We start from the raw sequence: 19870 nt of genomic DNA, 5'->3' as shown, positions 1-19870 counted from the left end.
GCAAAATACTTGAAATACAGGGCTGGGGATGTGGCTCAAGCGGTAGCGTGCTTGCCTGGCATGCATGCGGCCCGGGTTCGATCCTCAACACCACATACAAAGATGTTGTATCTGCCAAAAACTAAAAAAAAAAAAAAAAAAAAATTAAAATTTTCTCTCTTTAAACAAAATGCTTGAAATACACATAAGGAATCAATATATATTAGCTATATTATTATTGTTGATGTTGCACCCCCAACTTTACCAAATAGCATTGAGGCCCCAGATTTCCCCATTTGGCTTACACCTTAAATCAACCCTAATTCACTTTTCTTTTCTTATTAATTTATGCACTACTCACATTTCTTATATCTATTAGAATGATCTAAGAAACTTAATCCCAATGTTGTACCCCCAGAGATTTTGATTCCCTCAATTAGTGGGGAGATTAAAAATGCTTATACTTTAATCCTCAATCCAAGGATTCTGATTAAATGGTCTTAGTTCTGGTTTGCTCTAATGTATCTCTATAAGTTCCCTATTTGTTTCTAGAGGGGCACCAATTTAGAGTACTATGTTATGGGTAGACTGGGAATCTGCCTATTAAATAGGTAACTGATTCAGGTTATCAGAAAACACATTTAGAAAAGTGTAGGACTATAGTCTGCCTTTTAATAGCTTAATGCCTTGGGCAAGTTATTCAGCCTAAAATATTGTGAATTATAATGGTGTTTAGTTAATATTTGAATGAATGTGCATATAAGATGCTTACCATGCTGGCTGACATAATTAATGCTCAACAAATCTACTTATCTGTGGTTTCATTGTTGTTGTTATTATTTTTGGCAGTATGGAGAATGAGCCCAGGGCCTCATGTGCTAGGTGAGCACTCTACCACTGAGCTACATCTCCAACCTTTTTAAATTTTTTTTTTTTTTTTTTTAATTTTGAGACAGTGGCTCATAAAATTGCCGAGACTGGCATTGATTTTGTGATCCTCTTGCCTCATACTCCTGCAGATATACGCATGTGCCTCCACACTTGGCTTTTGTTTAAAGGTTTTTTGATTTTATTTTTTGTTATAGTTTTTTTATGTTTTCTGTGTGAAACACTGATTATAGCAACTCCTACACTATATACAAACTCAGGCGGGAACATGAGCTCATCTTCCTCCTTCACTCAAAGGCTAATCCAGTCCTCTGAACATCTCCAACTCTTGCTAATTCTGCTCTTTCCCTCTCTCCCTCTCTCCTTCCTCCCTACCTTCCTTTCTTCCTTCAATAAGACAGCCACAAGTATGGTCTCAAATGTAACTGGGCTGTTGTCATAGCACCCCTAACTATTATCTAAGACTCTTCCAATTGTCTTATGTGCTCGCAGGTAGCCTAATTCTTTTCTTTTTTAGTATAGGGTTCACATTTCATTTTGGAAAGCTTTCTCTTTAATCCACTTGTTTTTATAACTTCCTGAATTTCTATAATTATAATGTATAAGGCATCCAGTGTTTATTTTGTCACTTGAAAATTACTTTTTTACCTAACATTTATTGGGCACTTATTATATGCAATGCACCACTCTATTTTCTGAATTAAATTTTATAGCACATTTATTATATATATAAAGGTGCTATTCTGGAAGTATGTCTAATACTAAAAATAAGTTATGTAAAGAAGGAATAGTATGGACTTTATAGTTTGTAGTTACTTTGCTTACCAGAAGTATTATTACATTGCAGGTGCTGGTCGTTATGTGCCAGGTTCTGCAAGTATGGGCACTACTAACATGACTGGAGTTGATCCATTTACAGGTATATACTCTTAATATTTCTCTCTCTCTTTTTTTCTCTTTCTCTCTTAATTTTTAGAATTCATTGGAACTTTTAATGAAAAAGTAAGAAAATTTGTATCGTTTTCTTGATTGAGAAATATTTTCATAGTAAATAATTTTCTTGGCTTGGCTTTTAGAATTTTGTTAAAATTATCTTTTACTACACACTAGAGTCATCTGAGAAGCTTAAAAAGAATAAGCTCAAGCTCATCCCCAGAGATGCTCAGTGGTTTAATATTGCTCTAGATTAGGACCTTGACAAAGTTAGTTTTATAAACTTCCAATTTGATTTTAATATGCAGCCAGAATTGAAAACTAGTGTAGTAAGTTGGGTTTCTCATTACCCTTAGAAGAATCTATATTTATTCCAATCTCTGTTCCTTCATGTTTCCTTAATATGCTGAGAGTATTACTCACTTTATTGTTATCCATTGTTTGTTTGTTTTTTTCCCCTGTATCTGAGAATTATTCTAATCTCTGTTCCTTCATTCTTCCTTAATATGCTGAGAGTATTATTCACTTTATTGTTATCTATTGTTTGTTTGTTTGTTTTTTTTCCCCTGTATCTGAGAATGAACCCAGGAGCATTTACCACTGAACCATATCCCCAGTTCTTTTTTTTTTTTTTTGAGACGGGGTCTCCACTAAGTTGCTGAGGCTGACTTTGAACTTGTAATCCTCCTGCCTTAGCCTCCCAAGCTGCTGGATTATAGGCATGCCACACCTGGCTTATCCATTGTTTTCTTTAAGAAGACTAAAAAAAAAAAAAATTTGTTTTAACAATTTAGGCATGAGATATTTGACCTTCTTCTTAGCAACTAATGTCTTTTTATCCTAAGTATCTAGCCTAGAGTGTGATACAACTCATCACTAAATATATGCAGGCATGTTTTTCTGTTTTCTGTATTTCTGTAAAATGTAAAGCTGTGTCTGTGATTCTTCTCTATCAAGGTTGACAGATCTCTGGGCATGTAATTGCTATTACTACCATGTATTTACTATTTTATGTTTTGTGTGATAATAGATATGTATGTGAATATATATCCATATTTATATGCATATGTATATGATAATTTGAATAGCACATACTATACAAGCAGCATAAAAGAAGTTCCCATAAGGTCATCACTCTACTTAAGAATAGCTTGGCATATGATTTTATAAGCTGATTTTTAATTTTAGAAGTAACATTGGTTGGCAGTATTAAAGCATAACATAATTAAAATTATGGATTCCTGAATGAGAATGCTTAGATTCAAATCTGCTTCTTTTTGTCTGTTTTACCATGAAAAAACTATTTGATGTATCTGTGCCTCTGCTTTTCTCATTTGCAAAGTTGAGATAATATCTACCTCCTAGAATTTATATAAGCAGATTTTTGTAGAATGTGTTTGACAATTGCTAAATTATGTGTTGTAATAAAAAACAGGCTTAAATTAACAACGTTCCTTCCCGTTTTCCAGATGTTAGTTTTTAATAGTTTGTATCTAAACTAGACCTGAGTCCAACCTGTCACCTAGATTAATGAAATGCCTCCAAACTGGTCTGGGGTCCATACTGCAGCCAGTGATCTTTTTACAGTTCACTCTGTTGATTGTCCTTTCTTGATTAAAAAAACTCTTAAGTGGCTTCCCCTTTGAATATTTTCTGCTGCCTTTATATTCCTCTGTGCCTTTCTTCCCCCCAGCTACACTGACCATCACTTTCTTGAGCATGGTATGCTGCTTTCTACTTCAGGAACTTTGAACACAGTTTTGTTTGGGGATACTTAAACCCTTTGCTTTGTTATGTTATTGATTGTTTAACACCCTCTTACACACACCTATATGTGTCCTTTGCCATATCACCATTCTATCATGCTCTCTTTAAATTCTATATTTTTCCTTCAGATAATTTTATTGTACTTAATTATTTGGATATTTATTTGTACTGTCCTTATCACAGCTTGTAGACTGTAACAACCAGGAGTGCAGGTAGTGTCTTTATGGTCCATCTTTGATCATGTCAATGAATGTTTTATACTTAACAAATAGAATTCATTTTGTACACTTATTACTTGGTGTATTTTTATTTGCCTTTACTCCTTTCTATCCTTTATATAATCAGAATATTAAATCTGTCATAATTTTTGCAAAATACCTTAGTTTTACATTAGAACAAAAATGGAGTATAAATAAAGAGTTAAAACATTAAGTAAGATAAATTAAAACCAAATGAGGTAGCACACACCTGTAATCCCAATTACTCATGAGGCTGAGGCAGGAGAATCCTAAATTTGAGGTTGTCTGGGTATCTTACTGAGACCCTATCTCAAAAATAAATAAAGGGCTGGGGCTATATCTCAGAAATAGAATGCCCCTGGGTTCTGTTTTTTTTTTAATTCAAAAATTAAAAATCTTTTTTTTTCAATTAGTGGCTCATAGAAATAATAAATGGTCATTTTTAATTGTCCACTAACAATGAAAGTGCTCTATTGACTTTGATTGCTCTCGTGTCATTTTTTTGTTTTCTCAAAAAAATCTCAGTATAGGAAAAAATGTAAGTAAATAAAATAAATTAGATTTAAATTATACTTTCATTGAAATAATTCTATTCCATTCAATTTACTGAATTTTCATCTGGTGCCAGCCTTTATCACCAGATACTGAATTTTGGTTACTGTAATAGAGACTTAATGAAATAAATATCTTTAAAAGAATACAGGAATTTGCTACTTGGGAATTTATAAAGAAGATATAGAAAGTGATTAGAGAAAATGACAATGACTATCATTTGGAGTAAACAGTAAAAGATAAGAGAAAGGAGAGATCATTATGTTAAAGAAGATCGAGTGGAAAGTTTCATAATTGTTTTGCATTTAGATAGATACAATACCTTTACTTATTTATTTTATGTGGTGCTTAGGAGGATCAAACCCAGTGTCTCACGTGTGCTAGGCAAGCACTCTACCACGAACTCCAACTCCAGCCTATGTTTTGCATTTTTTGATCGTTTAAAAATACACAATTTTAATTAAATCCATAAAACAGAAAGTAGAAAATATAAAAACTAAAGGCCTTCTTCTACATGTAAGCTTCCATTTTCCAAAGCCAAAATTTTTATATCAACAAATTTTTCTTCTGGATAGGCATTTTTTTTTAAGTTACATGTTTTTATTACATGCACTAGTAATTATATATCTCAGTACTTGTGAAAACAAACTTAGGAAAATCTCATTTTTGATCATTCCTTGTGATTGTCATGATTATTTATTTTGTAAATAGGGAATAGTGCCTACAGATCAGCTGCATCTAAAACAGTGAATATTTACTTCCCTAAAAAAGAAGCTGTCACTTTTGACCAAGCAAACCCTACACAAATATTAGGTAAGCCTTTTTTAATTAATTTTTTTCACAATCCACATACTGTTGGAAACACTGTGAAAGCTGTTTTTCTAAAATGTGAGAAATTGGGTACTTGTATGAATAGAGGCTTCTATTGTGGTATTATATGGCTACATTTACTACAAATGTAAAATTTGGTAATGGACCCTTAATACTTTGTAAGATACCTTACCAAATAAAGGATAAATATTTTATTATGACTTCAATGAAAATAAACTATAGGAGGGAAATATAAGTTCCACCTTACAGTCATTTCATGTTGTCAGAAATAAGAAAGTGAATGAGTAAAGCATTTGAAAAACAAAGATCTTATTTTTTAAAGAGAGAGAATTTTTTTAATATTTATTTTTTAGTTTCCAGCGGACACAACATCTTTGTATGTGGTGCTAAGAATCGAACCTGGGCCACACGCATGCCAGGCGAGTGTGCTACCGCTTGAGCCATATCCCACAAAGATATTATTTTTAAAAAATTAGTGGCTCATAAAAATAATAAATGGTCATTTTTAATTGTCCACTAAAAATGAAACTGCTCTAATGATTTTGATTGCTTTCACTTTTTTTTCCCCTCAAAACAAATTAACAGTGTTGTTTCAGACTAAGAGAATTACTATCTCTACCACAAAGATTATGGTGAGAATTTATTGAGATAATATAACATTTGTACCTAAATATAAGGCAGGGTTTTTGTGTGTGTGTTTTGGTTGCTATTATCCTTCATATTACCTTTGTAAAAATCACTGATATTGATAGCAATTTTCTTAATTTTTTTGAAGAAAAATATATATGCACACTTTTGTACATATATTTTTGTACAAATAGGGGATTTCTTGTCTTTTGTATTCTTTACATAAATTTTGTTTTAAATAGAATATTAGTGTTAAAATTTTAATACCAAAGAGTAATGAAATAGGTCCAATGCTATTTATGATTGATAAAAATTTGTTTATGTTCTTTAATCTCTGTGATGGAAATTTGAACTTTTTATTATCAGAGTAAGAATTTTTGAAGAAATGGTATTAGATGACTCAAAGTTTTTGTGATAATAAAGACATAGATATTAAAGATACATGTGATATCTCTGAAGGAAATTATAAACACGAAAGTCAAAGTAATATTAAGTTTTAAAAATATTGTATGTCAAATATGCATATTGAACTCAGTATACTTTAAGTCAGTTAATGCTTACTGTTTCATTGAGTCATAGAAGTTGGCATAATTTGACCAAAAATTTGTTATAAATTTTCTCATTGGGGAAGTAGGAGTTTGACTTTTACTTGGGTGTAAGTAACATGATGTTGCTTTGAAAATCATTCAAAATGGTTACAAATATAGTATACTTCATAACTAATTAAAATATATCATTTTCTATTAAAAAAAGAAAGCGTCACAGGGTAAAATTAAAATGATCACAGTTATCTTTTTTTTTTTTTTTTTCCAATCATATAGTAGTTAGCCAAGAAATACTCACAACCCTTATTTTTATTTCATGGTCTAGGCCAATTGCTGAGAAAAGTCTTAATGTCATACAGTAGAATGTTCTTACTGAAGGAAAAAAAAATGCTTTTTATGATTATCTGGCTAACTGTAGTTAAGAGGATTCTGAAGATTTCTCTTTGGGTTTTAGGTAAACTGAAGGAGCTTAATGGAACTGCACCTGAAGAGAAAAAGTTAACTGAGGATGATTTGGTACTTCTTGAAAAGATATTGTCTCTAATATGTAATAGTTCTTCAGAGAAACCCACAGCCCAGCAACTTCAGATTTTGTGGAAAGCTATTAACTGGCCTGAAGGTAAATAAGCACTCTTCCACATATAACTAGAAAGCTTTTATTTCAATCCCTACAACTGGTGTTTCAAGATTAAATAAAAATTAACCTGAAAGTTTGAATCCAAATTGTGAAAACTTCACAAAAAGGATTCACTATATCATTGTAATTCATAATCTTGTTTTGATTACATGCCTTATGAGAATCTGAAGGTACAAGCTGAGTATACCTTATCTGAAATGTTTAAAGCTTTGTATTTGGGAGTTTTTCAGATTTTGAAATATTTACAGACTTTACCAGTTGAGCATCCTTAATCTGAAAATTCAAAATCCAAAATACATTTTGAAAACCTGGCATTTCAGACTCTGCATTTCAGATTAACTATTCTCGATCTGTATCCAGGCATGGTGGTGCATACATGTAATCTCAATAGCTCTGGGGGGGCAAGAGAACTGCAAGTTCAAAGCCAACCTCAGCAACTTAGCTAGGCCTTAAGAAATTCAGTGAGGCCTTGTCACTAAATAAAACATTTTAAAAGGTTGGAGGTTTGGTTCAGTGGTTAAGTGTCTCTGAGTGTAATCCCCAGTACGGGGGAAAAATAAAAAAAACACCTCAATCTGTCAGATCTGTCATATAATGATTCTTGTATATACAACAGTTTGTATACCATTTCAGCATTTGTGCATCCCCTGCAGGTGATCCAAGAAATTTTTTGTGATTTTTAATCTTAGGCTATAAACACTTGCTATATGATATTTGATCTCTCTATTATGCCAATTTACATCTTAATTGCAAAAGTGTCCTCTCCCTCATTTTTTTCATGTCATTGATTTATTGGATAAAAGGTCATTTTGTTCTACAAAATGTCCCACTTGGTAGATTTGACTGATTGCTCACTGTGTTCCACTGTATTTTTTTTTCTAGTGGCATTATTAGATTTTATTTTCATTGGCTTATTATTTATTTTTGAAGATCCTTTATCTTTTTAAAGATCCTTTGTAAATGATGCTGCATACTACTTTTATATTGTGATATCAGAAATATCAGGTTTTCTCACTTGGAATAATGCCAAGATTATTGCATGAATTCAGATGTATCTATCCAGTCCCTTGATTACAAAGCTCCCACCAATCTATGAGTATTCTTATGGCATTTGTTGGTTGAATTGTTCTCTAAAAAACTTTCCCTGTTCAACCCATTAGTATTGTTATAGGAATTTTATAAACAAAATCCCCATTACATTAATTCAGTTCATTATTGACTACTGTGTGTCATGCTAAGTTACCTTATTTTATAGCATATCTGGATTTATAGCAATAAATTCAGTAAATATGAAAAACCAACTAATGTATTTTCCAAAAATATGTGTTTTGTGGAGCAAGCACGTGATTTTTTTTTTTAACATTTTCTAAGGTGAGCATATCTTAATTTTGTAGCAGAAAGAAATAATCCTTTAAGAAAGCTTAATAGGAGCTAGGTGAGATGGTACATGTGTGTAATCCCAGATGCTTGGGAGTCTCAGGCAGAAGAATTTCAAGTTAGAGGCCATCCTTGGCAACCTACCAAGACCTTGTCTCAAAATAAGAAAGGCTGGGAATTGTAGCTCAGTGATAGTGTGTCCCTGGGTTCAATGCCCAGTACCACAATGAAAAACAATTTTTTTTTTTGTTAATACTCAAAGGAATTTTCTAGATTTTCATAAACATTAATGAAATTTTCTTTTTAATAGATATTGTCTTCCCTGCACTTGACATTCTTCGCTTGTCAATTAAACATCCCAGTGTGAATGAAAACTTCTGCAATGAAAAGGAAGGGGCTCAGTTCAGCAGTCATCTTATCAATCTACTGAACCCTAAAGGAAAGCCAGCAAACCAGCTTCTTGCTCTCAGGACTTTTTGCAATTGCTTTGTTGGCCAGGCAGGACAAAAGCTCATGATGTCCCAGAGGGAATCACTGATGTCCCATGCAGTAGAACTGAAAACAGGGAGCAATAAGAACATTCACATTGCTCTGGCTACATTGACCTTGAACTATTCTGTTTGTTTTCATAAAGACCATAACATTGAAGGGAAAGCTCAATGCTTGTCAGTAATTAGCACAATCTTGGAAGTTGTTCAAGACCTAGAAGCCACTTTTAGACTTCTTGTGGCTCTTGGGACACTTATCAGTGATGATTCAAATGCTGTACAATTAGCCAAGTCTTTAGGTGTTGATACTCAAATAAAAAAGTATGCCTCGGTATCAGAACCAGCTAAAGTAAGTGAATGCTGTAGGCTTATCCTAAATTTGCTGTAGTATTGGGGAATGGGGGTTGAGATTTTAAATTGATTAGTGTTTTTTTTTTTTCCTCACATTTTTCATGACTGATTAAAAATTATTAAAAAAAATACTGTGGATTAAGTTAAAGTTCAGATCTTGTAAACTGGCAAGGAGGGGAAACAAAGGAGAAATAAAATTTTTGCACTGATGAATTGTGAGATTTTTCTGTGTAATGTGGATAAATTTTCAAGAATATAGAAACAAATTAAGAAAAAACTGTAATCAACAACAGCACCATCACATGTCATTTTCTCCATACCTTAGCCATTCAGAAGAATACAAGGGCTTTTATTTATATAATCTGTTTTTACTAAACTGTTAGTTGTTGGTGGTTATCTTTTATTTTAACTTCTTCGATTACTTTCATTGTTGGGTTCTATGAACATCACTGACATATTTCAAGGTTTTGTTTTAACATTTACTATAAATTTTTAAATATTGTTATACATTGAAAAGATAATTTCTTGATTTAAGTCATTTATAAATAGAAAGTATATTTGTTTTCTAGCTAATTTTTAGATGAAAAATCAAATTGATAAGATAAGTTAGATCATATATCAATTTAGACGAGAGGCTATAAGTTGCATATAGGTTATATCTAGTTTCTTTTCCCCTTCCATGTTTGAGATAGCTTCATTTTCATTCCAGCAATGATATTTGTTTACTTTCAGTTATTTCCATTATTTAAAACATGTTCAATTTTATTACAATTTTATGTGTAAGCAAACCTGTATCATATCTATGTTATTTGAAAGTCCAAAGGCTGTTGTGTGAAATTAATGTCTTGGATCCTCCAATATGACCCACGCAGTATACTACACACTTTGACATTTACTTCTCGAACCAGCTTTAAGTGAGGGACGGTATTATCTCTGTTGCAAGTCTAAAGATAATAGAATGAATCATGATAGGAGAAAAGAAAGCAAACCCAAGAGTGAGTTAACTATTAAAAGTACTATAATTTCTCAGAGAAGGTGGTCAAAGAACATCTTAGCAACTTAAACAAAGAACCATCCATTAATTTTAGATGATTGGTTGTGTCTAAGACAATCTAATTTCTTAAGCAAATTTTTATTTTTTATGTGGGAGAAATGTTTTCACCAAAAGGACTTGGCCTAAAATCATGAGCAACATTCTTAGCATTTGTGGTATTACTATGGGGTTTCCTAGCCAAATTGAACTCTGAAAAGGACCTTTTTTCCTAGCAGGGGAAGAAAAGTTTCTGATTGTTTAGATTAATCAAGGAAAAACTTCTGGATATCAAAAGGAAATCAGAAAAATGTAAATAGAGGGGATATGTACCTTGATAAGTATTAAATCGTACCTTCTTGGTGTGCACCTGGACTTTAAATATTGTTTGCTAGCTCAGATGCCTATGCTTTATTTTTTGTTGAATCAGGATTTAAATTGTTACATCAAACTTAAATGACAAAACTAAGAATTTAACCTGGATCAGACTGGTTCCATTACAATACACTGCCCTCCTAATATGTCAAGTCTACCATGTAATTATAGGTACAATTTGGCTGCAATATTTTGAAAAACTAGGTACCCTTGAATAATTGGGCATAGTCTTATTTAACAATATGAGTCCACTCTACATAGTTTAGGGGTGGCAAACTGTAAACACTGTTTGCCTTTTACTATGGTGAAATATTCTTATAACATTTTTATTATCTTATTTCATGTTTATATAGTTTAGCAAAAGGAAAAATATAATTGAAGAATGTGTTAAATAGTGGTTTAATTATTCTTTAACGGTTTTACGTTTCTTTAAACTTTTCTGTGATTCTCCTAATGTTTTTATTTCTAAATATAAAAGTAATAAACATTCATTGAGTAAAATACACATTCACCTCACCCCTCCAAATAAAAATTGCCTATAATCTTATTGTCTAGAGAGAACCATTCTTAATATCTTATGGCATGTTGATATGTATGTAAATATGTGTCATTTTTGTATCATGCAAACTGTTCGATCTGATTTTTAAACTTAACGTATAGTACAGATCTCCACCTATTAATAAATGTAATATTTCATTATATGAATATACCCATGACCTACTATCTGACACTGTTTATAATTCTTTGCTATCAAGCAGTGCTATGACAAATTTCACGAGGAATGTTTTGTAATTGTAATTGATGAATCAATTTAATGAATGTATTTAAGACTGATACCCATGGCCAAATTACCTCCAGTGGAATAACTCTTAACAAGTAGTATACTTCAGATTTTTTTTTTGCATTTGAAAGTCCATTGCAACTGGGTGTGGGGGCATATGCCTGTAACCCCAGCAGCTGAGGCAGGAACATGTGAGTTCAAAGCCGGCCCCAGCCACTTAGGCTGCAAGCAACTCAGTGAGACCCTGTCTCCAAGTAAAATGCAAAATAAAACTAGTGAGTGGTTAAGCGCCCCCGAGTTCAATCCCCAATACCTCCCCCCAGCAAAAAAATAGAAAAGAAATCCCATTGCCTGCAAAAGACATAATTATGATCTCCATTTCATAATTATTCACTTTTTAGATACATGTTTGTGTTGTGGTTTTCTTATGACTAGCTGAGTTTGATATAGCAATCAATATATGACCAAATAGCAATGTGATTAAATGTTATATATTTCATAATCTTCCTAAGTGATAAAAGACGCATATCTGAAAATATTTCAAAGATAGTTCTGGGGATGAGTTGGAGATAGGTTCCTTAGTAATACCATTATGTACATTATGATTATTCTGTAAGGAAATGATAAAATGAATAGAGGACTATTTGTGATGTATTGTCATTCCTAGAGGTCTTGAGAGAAATTATCCACTTGAGATTAGAAAATGTTAATCAGAAACACACTTAATACACCAAACCTGCTGAATATCATAGCTTAGCAACCCCAGTGAACTGTAGAGTATTGTGTGCTCACTCTCATGATTGTGTAGTTGACTGTGAGCTGCAATTTATTGCCCCAATCCAGCATCATGAGAGTAGTTTACTACATATAACTAGCCTGGGAAAAGTTCAAAATATGAGAGTTTTTCTTACTGCTTTCACATCATCAAAAAGTAAAAAAAGAAAAGTAGAACCATTGTAAGTTAGGAACTATATAATCTACAATTGTTAATGTTTTGTCATATTTTCTCTCTGCATATAAACTTTCTTTTGAAACTGCTTAAAATTAAATTGCAGAGGCAATGTGCAATGACACTCAGCTGTAATTCCAGCTATTTGGAAAACTGAGGCAGGAAGATTATAACTTTTGAGACCAGCCTGCGCAGCTAAGTGAGAACCTATCTCAAAAAGGGCTGAAGTGTATATTATCCATTCATCTGTTTGAAGGGCACCTAATTTGGTTCCACAGCTTAGCTATTGTGAATTGAGCTGCTTTTAAACATTGATGTGCCATGTCACTAATGTATGCTGATTTTAAGCCCTTGGGGTATATGCCAAGGAGTAGGATAACTAGGTCAAATGGTGGTTCCATTCCAAGTTTTCTGAAGAATCTTCATTTTGCTTTCTAGAATGGTTGCGCCAATTTGCAGTCCCACCAGCAATGTATGAGTGTACCTTTTCCCCCACATCCTTGCCAACATTTATCGTTACTCATATTCTTGATTGCTGCCATTCTGACTAGAGTGACATGAAATCACAGTGCAGTTTAATTTGCATTTTTCCAATTGCTAGACATGCTGAGCATTTTTTCATATATTTGTTGACTGATTGCAACTGGCTTAGTTATATTAAGTTATTTTGGCAAGAAACTCCATGGGTGATATGTATTTGCTCTTTTGACTTGATTGTATCATATCTGAACTTCCTTAAGGAAGCCTTCTGTGAAGTGTCTGTTCAGTTCCTTTTTGCATTTATTGATTGGGTTTTGTCTTTTTGGTGTTAAGTTTTTTGAGTTCTTTATATATCCTGGAGATTAATGCTCTATCTGAGGTGCAGGTGGCAAAGATTTTCTCCCATTCTGTATGCCCTGTTCACATTCTGATTGTTTCCTTTGCTGTGAAGAAGCTATTTAGTTTGATACCATCTAGCTTATCAATTCCTGATTTTACTTCTTGCATTTTAGGAGTCTTGTTGAGGAATTTGGTTCCTAAGCCGACATGGTGGAGATTTGGGCTTACTTTTTCTTTTTGTAGGTGCAGAGTCTCTGGTCTAATGCCTAGGTCCTTGATCCACTTTGAATTGATATTTGTGCAGGGTGAGAGATAGGGGTTTAATTTCATTTTGCCACATATAGATTTCCAGTTTTCCCAGCACCATTTGTTGAGAGGCTATCTCTTCTCCAATGAATGTTTATGGCACCTTTGTCTAATATGTTATAACTATGTATTTAGGTTTGTCTCTGTATCGTCTATTCTGTACCATTGGTCTTCGTGTTTGTTTTGGTGCCAATGCCATGCTGTTTTTGTTACTGTAGGTCTGTAGTATAGTTTAAGTCTGGTATTGATGCCTCCAAGAATCAGGGCATTTTTAATAACATTCTTTATAATTGTAATATCATTGCACTTAAGAAAATTACTAATTTCATAATATCTAATATCTAGTCCATGTTTCAGATGTTCTTGTTTGCTCGAAGAATGCCTTTTGCAACTTATGCTTTGAAAGGATCTAACCTAAATAATCAAGACTTATTTATTGTATTAGTTATATAGTCATATGTCTCTTTAGTCTCAATCTAGAACAGCCCATCTTGTTTTTAAAATATTATCTTTGAAGAGTCTAGGCTACTCTAGAATGTGAAGCCCCACAGTTTTTATTTATACTATATACTTCTAAAACCCTTATGTATTATCTATTTTTGCTTAATCAATCACTCCAAAAATTAATGGCTTAAAAAATATGGACTGGGAGGTATAGTTCAGCCACAGGCTACTTGCTGTGCATGCACAAATTCCTGTGTTTGATCTTGAGCACTTAAAAAAAAAAAATTCCCCCCACTTATTTTCTCACAGCTGCTAGCCTGTTTCACATGACACTAAATCAAGGCATCAGTTAAGGCTGATAAGTTACTTTTAAAGACTCTGGGGACAGATTTATTTTGAAGCTCACATGAAGCTGATGTTCATGTCTTCTTGGGTCCTTGGACTGAGTTCCCAGCTAACTGTTGACCAGAAGGGTTGTCCTTGTGTTTTGTTTTTCTTTTTCTTTGGTCAACACGACAATTTGCTTTATCAAAGCCAATAAGAAGAGAGTCTGCTAGCAGGACCAAAGTTGGAATCTTTAAAACCTAATCAAAAAGTCATATCTCAGTATTAAGTATTCTGTTGGTTGGAAGCAGGTTACTCAAGGAGGGTGGATTACTAAAGGCTCTGAATACCAGAGATAGGATCCTTGGACACCATCTTAAGAGTCTGCATATGAAAACTGTTTCCTATAAACTGAACTGAAAGCTACAGCCAGAGACTTGGTTAGATTAAGAGTAAATTATTTTGGCAAGAAATTCTATAGGTGATATGTATTCTTTTTATTATTATTTTTATTTATATGTGACAGCAGAATGTATTACAATTCTTGTTACACATATAGAGCAAATTTTTCATATATCTGGTTGTATACAAATATATTCACACCAATTCGTGTCTTTATACATTTACTTTGGATAATAATGTCTATCACATTCCACCATCATTTCCAACCCCATGCCCCCTCCCTTCTCCTCCAGCCCGTCTGCCCTATCTAGAGTTCGTCTATTCCTCCCACGCTCCCTCTCCCCATCCCACTATGAATCACCCTCCTTAAGGCCCTTCTGTAAAACAGATATTACCTGGTATTCATCCTAGCATTAAAATGAGTTGCTGGGGCTTCACATTTGTCCCTAAAGGAACATTTTAGGGACTTTTAACCCAAAAGAGCCAAAATTGACTCACATTCCCTTTGGTCACAATCAAAAGACTATAGGAAACTGCTCATGGGAGCATGGCCTTTCTCTTAAAGAACATCACCACTCCCCCACCTCCGCCAAAACTCCAGGTGGATTTATGTAGCATACTTAGGACAATGGGCCTACAAGATTTGGGACAACCCCAAATTACAGTGGCCCAAATGGGGTCTTTTGAACCTAAAATTGATAATTTGTGCAGTCAGTTGCAAAAACTTAGTTTTAAAAACAGTGGGAAAATTACTTTTAGTGGTACCTAGAAGTATCCAAAAGAAATTCAAAGAATAGTCCTTCTCCAGGAAATGAAAAAGAAATTGTCAGAATTTATTTCAGAACCAAAAAAGGGAGATACCTGGATTTAAAAAGTTCCAGAAACTTCTACCACCTTCGATGCTCCTCTTGCTCCCCTCCCAGCTGCTCCTTAAGCACCCCTTTTACATCTCTTGTCAAAACTTTCCATACCAAATCTACCCTGTTCTCCATCTCTTCCTGAGGTAATACTTCCTTCTTTTTATCCTCTTCCTCTTCCAGATAAAACCCAATCTGCTAGAGTCAGCCACCCAAGACTTCTGTTCTGGCAGTTCCTTTCAGGAAAAGTCAGTAACTGATAGAGGAGCACCAACCTTAATATTATGAACTATGGAACAAATCTGAATTTGAAAGAACTGTCGGATTAGGTGTGATGGCATATACCTATAATTGAAGCTACTTACAAAACTGATGTAGACGGATCACAAGTTCAAGTCCACTTGGACAAATTAGCAAGATTCTGACTAAAAATAAAAAGGGCTGGAGATGTAGCTCAGTATTAGAGTGTTTGCCTAGCATGCACTAAGGCCCTGGGTACAATACCCAATACAAAAAAAAAAAAAAAGAGTATTTTTAGGGATTTTCCTGACCAACCAAGGCCCCCATAGGATTTGCTAGAGAATTTGACCTAAATATCCAAACTTTTGATCCAACCTTTATTGGTTGGTTCACATGTTAGTTTCTGAAGGAAGAGCTAAAGAATGGTTAAAAAGGCAAACTGGTATAATCCATTAGAGGATTTTAACAATTTAGATGCAAAAAGCTGTAACCAAGCTTGCACTTTAACTTTTCCAAATGGTGGTAAATTGAAAGAGAGAGAATAAGAGAGCAATGACAACAAAATGCAGACAAATCTGTGCTTATTACAAACATTCTTTGGGAAAAAACTTTCAAAGGCTATTTTGGAATGGCTGATGGTCAAGTTTTAGACCTATTAGAAACAATAAAAAACTCAAATCATTGACTATTATACATTCCTGGACATTCAAAAGTAGATTCCCCTGAAAAGAAAAGCAGTCATCTAGTAGATGTTATGCATCCTAGATCTAAAGGACAAATTTATTGAACAGCCTTCATAGTTACTGTTAAAAGAGGTACAAAAGTCCCTGAGAAGCAATTACAAATACTAAATAGTAAAGGAACAACTTTCCCCTTTAAAATTAGTGTATGGTACCCCAAATGACAGACCAATTCTCCCCATGGGATTTTAGTTACACTTATTACAACATCTCCATGAGTGAACTCATTGGAATCCTGATATAATGATAACCTGTCTATAACAATATTATTGGAAAACATCTTTTAGAGTTGCTCAAAGGGTATACTCCCATTGCACTGTCCGTCCCAAATGTAACCCTGGAAAGCTATTTTATGGGTCACAAGGACCTTTTGAGATATGACAATCAAAATTTGTTCATTTGCTACCATCTCAGGGATATGAATACACTTTGGTAATGATTTGCACTTTTTCTCGTTGGGTTGAAGTACTTCTATGCTACAGAGTCATGGCCCAAATGGTAGGAAAAATCCTACTAGAAAAGAATATTTCTTCTTGGGGAGTCCCTTCTGAATTCCACTCTTAATGGCAAACACATTCCTTTAGCTAAATAATTCAGCCTATTTGTAGGTGAATGGCCAATGTTTCAACATTTTCATTATGCTTATCATCTTCAGTCATCGGATTTGGTAGAATACATAAATGGAATAGCAACAATCCAACTGGCAGAATTGACAGTTTTAAAAAATGTTTTATTAAGACATTGTTCATAATTGTGGGGTTCATTTTGACATTTTCATACATGCATGGAATATAATTTGCTCCATTTTAGTCCCCAGTAATTCCTCTCTTCCACCCGCCCCCCCCCCCCAAGTTCCCAATGTTCTCCTTCATCTACTTCACTGGTCTTCAATTTTTTTATTTTTTATTTTTTTATTATTTTTTTTTATAAGAGAGAGTGAGAGAGAGAGAGGGGGGGGGGACAGAGAGAGAGAGAGAATTTTAACATTTATTTATTTTTTCTTAGTTCTCGGCGGACACAACATCTTTGTTGGTGTGTGGTGCTGAGGATCGAAGCCGGGCCGCACGCATGCCAGGCGAGCGCGCTACCGCTTGAGCCACATCCCCAGCCCTTCAATTTTTTTAAATTGATGCTTTATAGATATGCATAACGGTGGAATTACTGTGGTATATTCACATACGTATGTAGCATAATTTGCTCTTTTTCATTCTGCAGTTCCTCCCCATCAAATCCTTCCTATACCCCTTTGATCTCCCTTCTGTTTTCATGGAATTCCTGCCCTTTCTTCTCATATTTTGCTTTAGTTTCCTCATGTGAAAGAAAACATTTGACCTTTGACTTTCTGACTTATTTCACTTAGCATGACATTCTCAAGTGACATAATTTCATTCTTTTTGGTGCCTGAGAAAACTTCATTTTGTGATTTTGTGTGTGTGTGTGTGTGTGCATTACATTTTCTTTATCCATTCTTCTGTTGATGGGCACCTACGCTGGTTCCCTAACTTGTGAATTGTTCTGCTATAATCATTGATGTGCCTGTTATCATTACAGTATGCTGTTCTAGTTCTTTTGGATAAATACCAAGGAGTAGGATAAATAGGTCTGCTTCTGTCAAGGTCTTACTAAAATTCTTGCAAAAAAATTCAAAGTTGAGTAGTTCCATTCCTAGTCTTTTGAGGAAACTGTATACTGCTTTCCACAGTAGTTGTACTACTTTGCAGTCCCACCAACAATGTATGTGTACCTTTTCTCCCATATTCTCACCAGCATTTATTTGTATTTGTGATGATTGTTATTCAAACTGATGTGAGGTGAAATCTCAGTGTTTTTTTTTTTTTTATCTTTTTCTAATATTTTATTTATTTTTTATTTAGTTTTCAGCAGACACAACCCGGGCCGCACGCGCTACCACTTGAGCCACATGCCCAGCCCCCTCAGTGTGGTTTTGATTTGCATTTCTGTGTTTGCTAGGGGTGTTGAACATTTTTTTTGTGTGTGTGTATATTTGTTGGCCATTTGTGTTTCTTCTTTTGAGAAATTTGACAGAGGTTTCTAACCTTCCCTGACCAAAGGCTATCCTGCTGAATTTACTCAACCTTTGTTCCACTCCATTTGGAAAACACTAACTTTCTCTTTGAAATAGCAGGGAACCCCACGAACCTGTCTTAATATATCCAGGTCTTCTCAAAAGAGAAATTCTCCATTACTGTAAAGGTCTTACAAAACTTCTTGCAAAAAAATTGCAAGTTAACTAAGGATTGTTTTAACAGAAAGTTCCTGGGAGACAAAGATATTATGAAAGATCACAATTTTCAACCTGGAGATGTTTTCTACTAGAAGTGAAATCAAAAGACTATCCAACTTTTTAAGAAGGGACACAATCAGGTATGGTTATACAGTTCCTGTGTAGCAAAATTAAAGGGCATGGACTGGATTTATCTTTCTCATATCAAAAATGGACCTCCTCTGGAATGGACCTCCATACCCACCAGAGACAATGAAAATTAACTCGCAGCAGAGTTCTTTTAAAATTAAAATAGTGTACAATTTAAAATTGTTTAATTGAACATATTAATAGTAATGTGAGGTTTCTACACAGGTATATATTGTGTAGTATTTAAATCAGATTAAGCATATTTGTCTGTCACAGGTGAGTGGGGTGCTGAAGCTCCAAATTTTAGTTCTTGCCGGGTTTCTGTTCTCGCGACTAAAAGACTCAGGGGTCACTCTAGTTAAACTGGGCTAACTGGGCTGCACGAAATAACCACACAAGAGACACAAATACCTTTTTCTTTGGGGTCGCTGTGACGGCTCCTCTGACCTTAAGGGTCTGCAGAAAGAGAGAGAGATTGAGCACGTGCTGACCCTTTTTATGGAGGAGAAGCTATTCAAATGAGGCAAGGGGTCAGGTTTCAGGGGGCTGAGTCTATCTTCATGATGTCCACTGTCAGCAGGTTGACTGACACCTGGGTAGGCCACACCCAAGGGCACAGTAAGAGGAGGGGACACACACAAGGCACTTCCATGGAAGATTCTATCCTAAACAGGGCAAGGGTTTATATTACAAAGGAACAGGTGAGCATAGCTTCACCCATGGGTCTGTAGCAAGACACACCCATTTCTGTGACTGAGCACCTCAGCACCCAGCTGGGGAGTGTAACTCAGTCACCCATAAGGTTGGCCTCCCACAAGTTCTTGATCGGATGAAAGAAAATCTAGAGTCAAAGACACTGAAAACCAAGCATGAGAATTTTATTTTAAATGAAAGTAAAGCTCAGCAAAGATTACTCTCAAGAGAGGAAAAGAGTGGGTTGCCTCTGAGCAGAGAACCCAAAGCAAACTAAATACTACTTCCAAATGTATTACTTATTTGTTTGCCCTGAGAACTG

The 19870-nt window shown here is 34.4% G+C and overlaps 1 protein-coding gene across 2 annotated transcripts in view; it reads left to right on the top strand.

The window, feature by feature from the left end:
* Positions 1-9427, top strand: part of Plaa (phospholipase A2 activating protein) — a 33067-nt gene extending 23640 nt beyond the window's left edge. The window contains exons 11-14 of one of the 2 annotated variants that reach the window (XM_005334190.5): positions 1715-1786; positions 5070-5171; positions 6816-6980; positions 8686-9427. In XM_005334190.5, coding sequence (XP_005334247.1) covers positions 1715-1786; positions 5070-5171; positions 6816-6980; positions 8686-9251 — 905 coding nt within the window. In that variant the 3' untranslated portion in view covers positions 9252-9427. The remainder of the gene's footprint in view (positions 1-1714; positions 1787-5069; positions 5172-6815; positions 6981-8685) is intronic. The other variant, XM_078047726.1, reaches the window with a different exon arrangement.
* The last annotated feature ends 10443 nt before the right edge of the window (positions 9428-19870 follow it).

The sequence above is a fragment of the Ictidomys tridecemlineatus genome, chromosome 4 (assembly GCF_052094955.1).
Source record: "Ictidomys tridecemlineatus isolate mIctTri1 chromosome 4, mIctTri1.hap1, whole genome shotgun sequence".
Classification (NCBI taxonomy): Eukaryota; Metazoa; Chordata; class Mammalia; order Rodentia; family Sciuridae; genus Ictidomys; species Ictidomys tridecemlineatus.
Note: the sequence above shows the minus strand (reverse complement) of the source record. Positions and strands in the feature narration are given on the sequence as shown.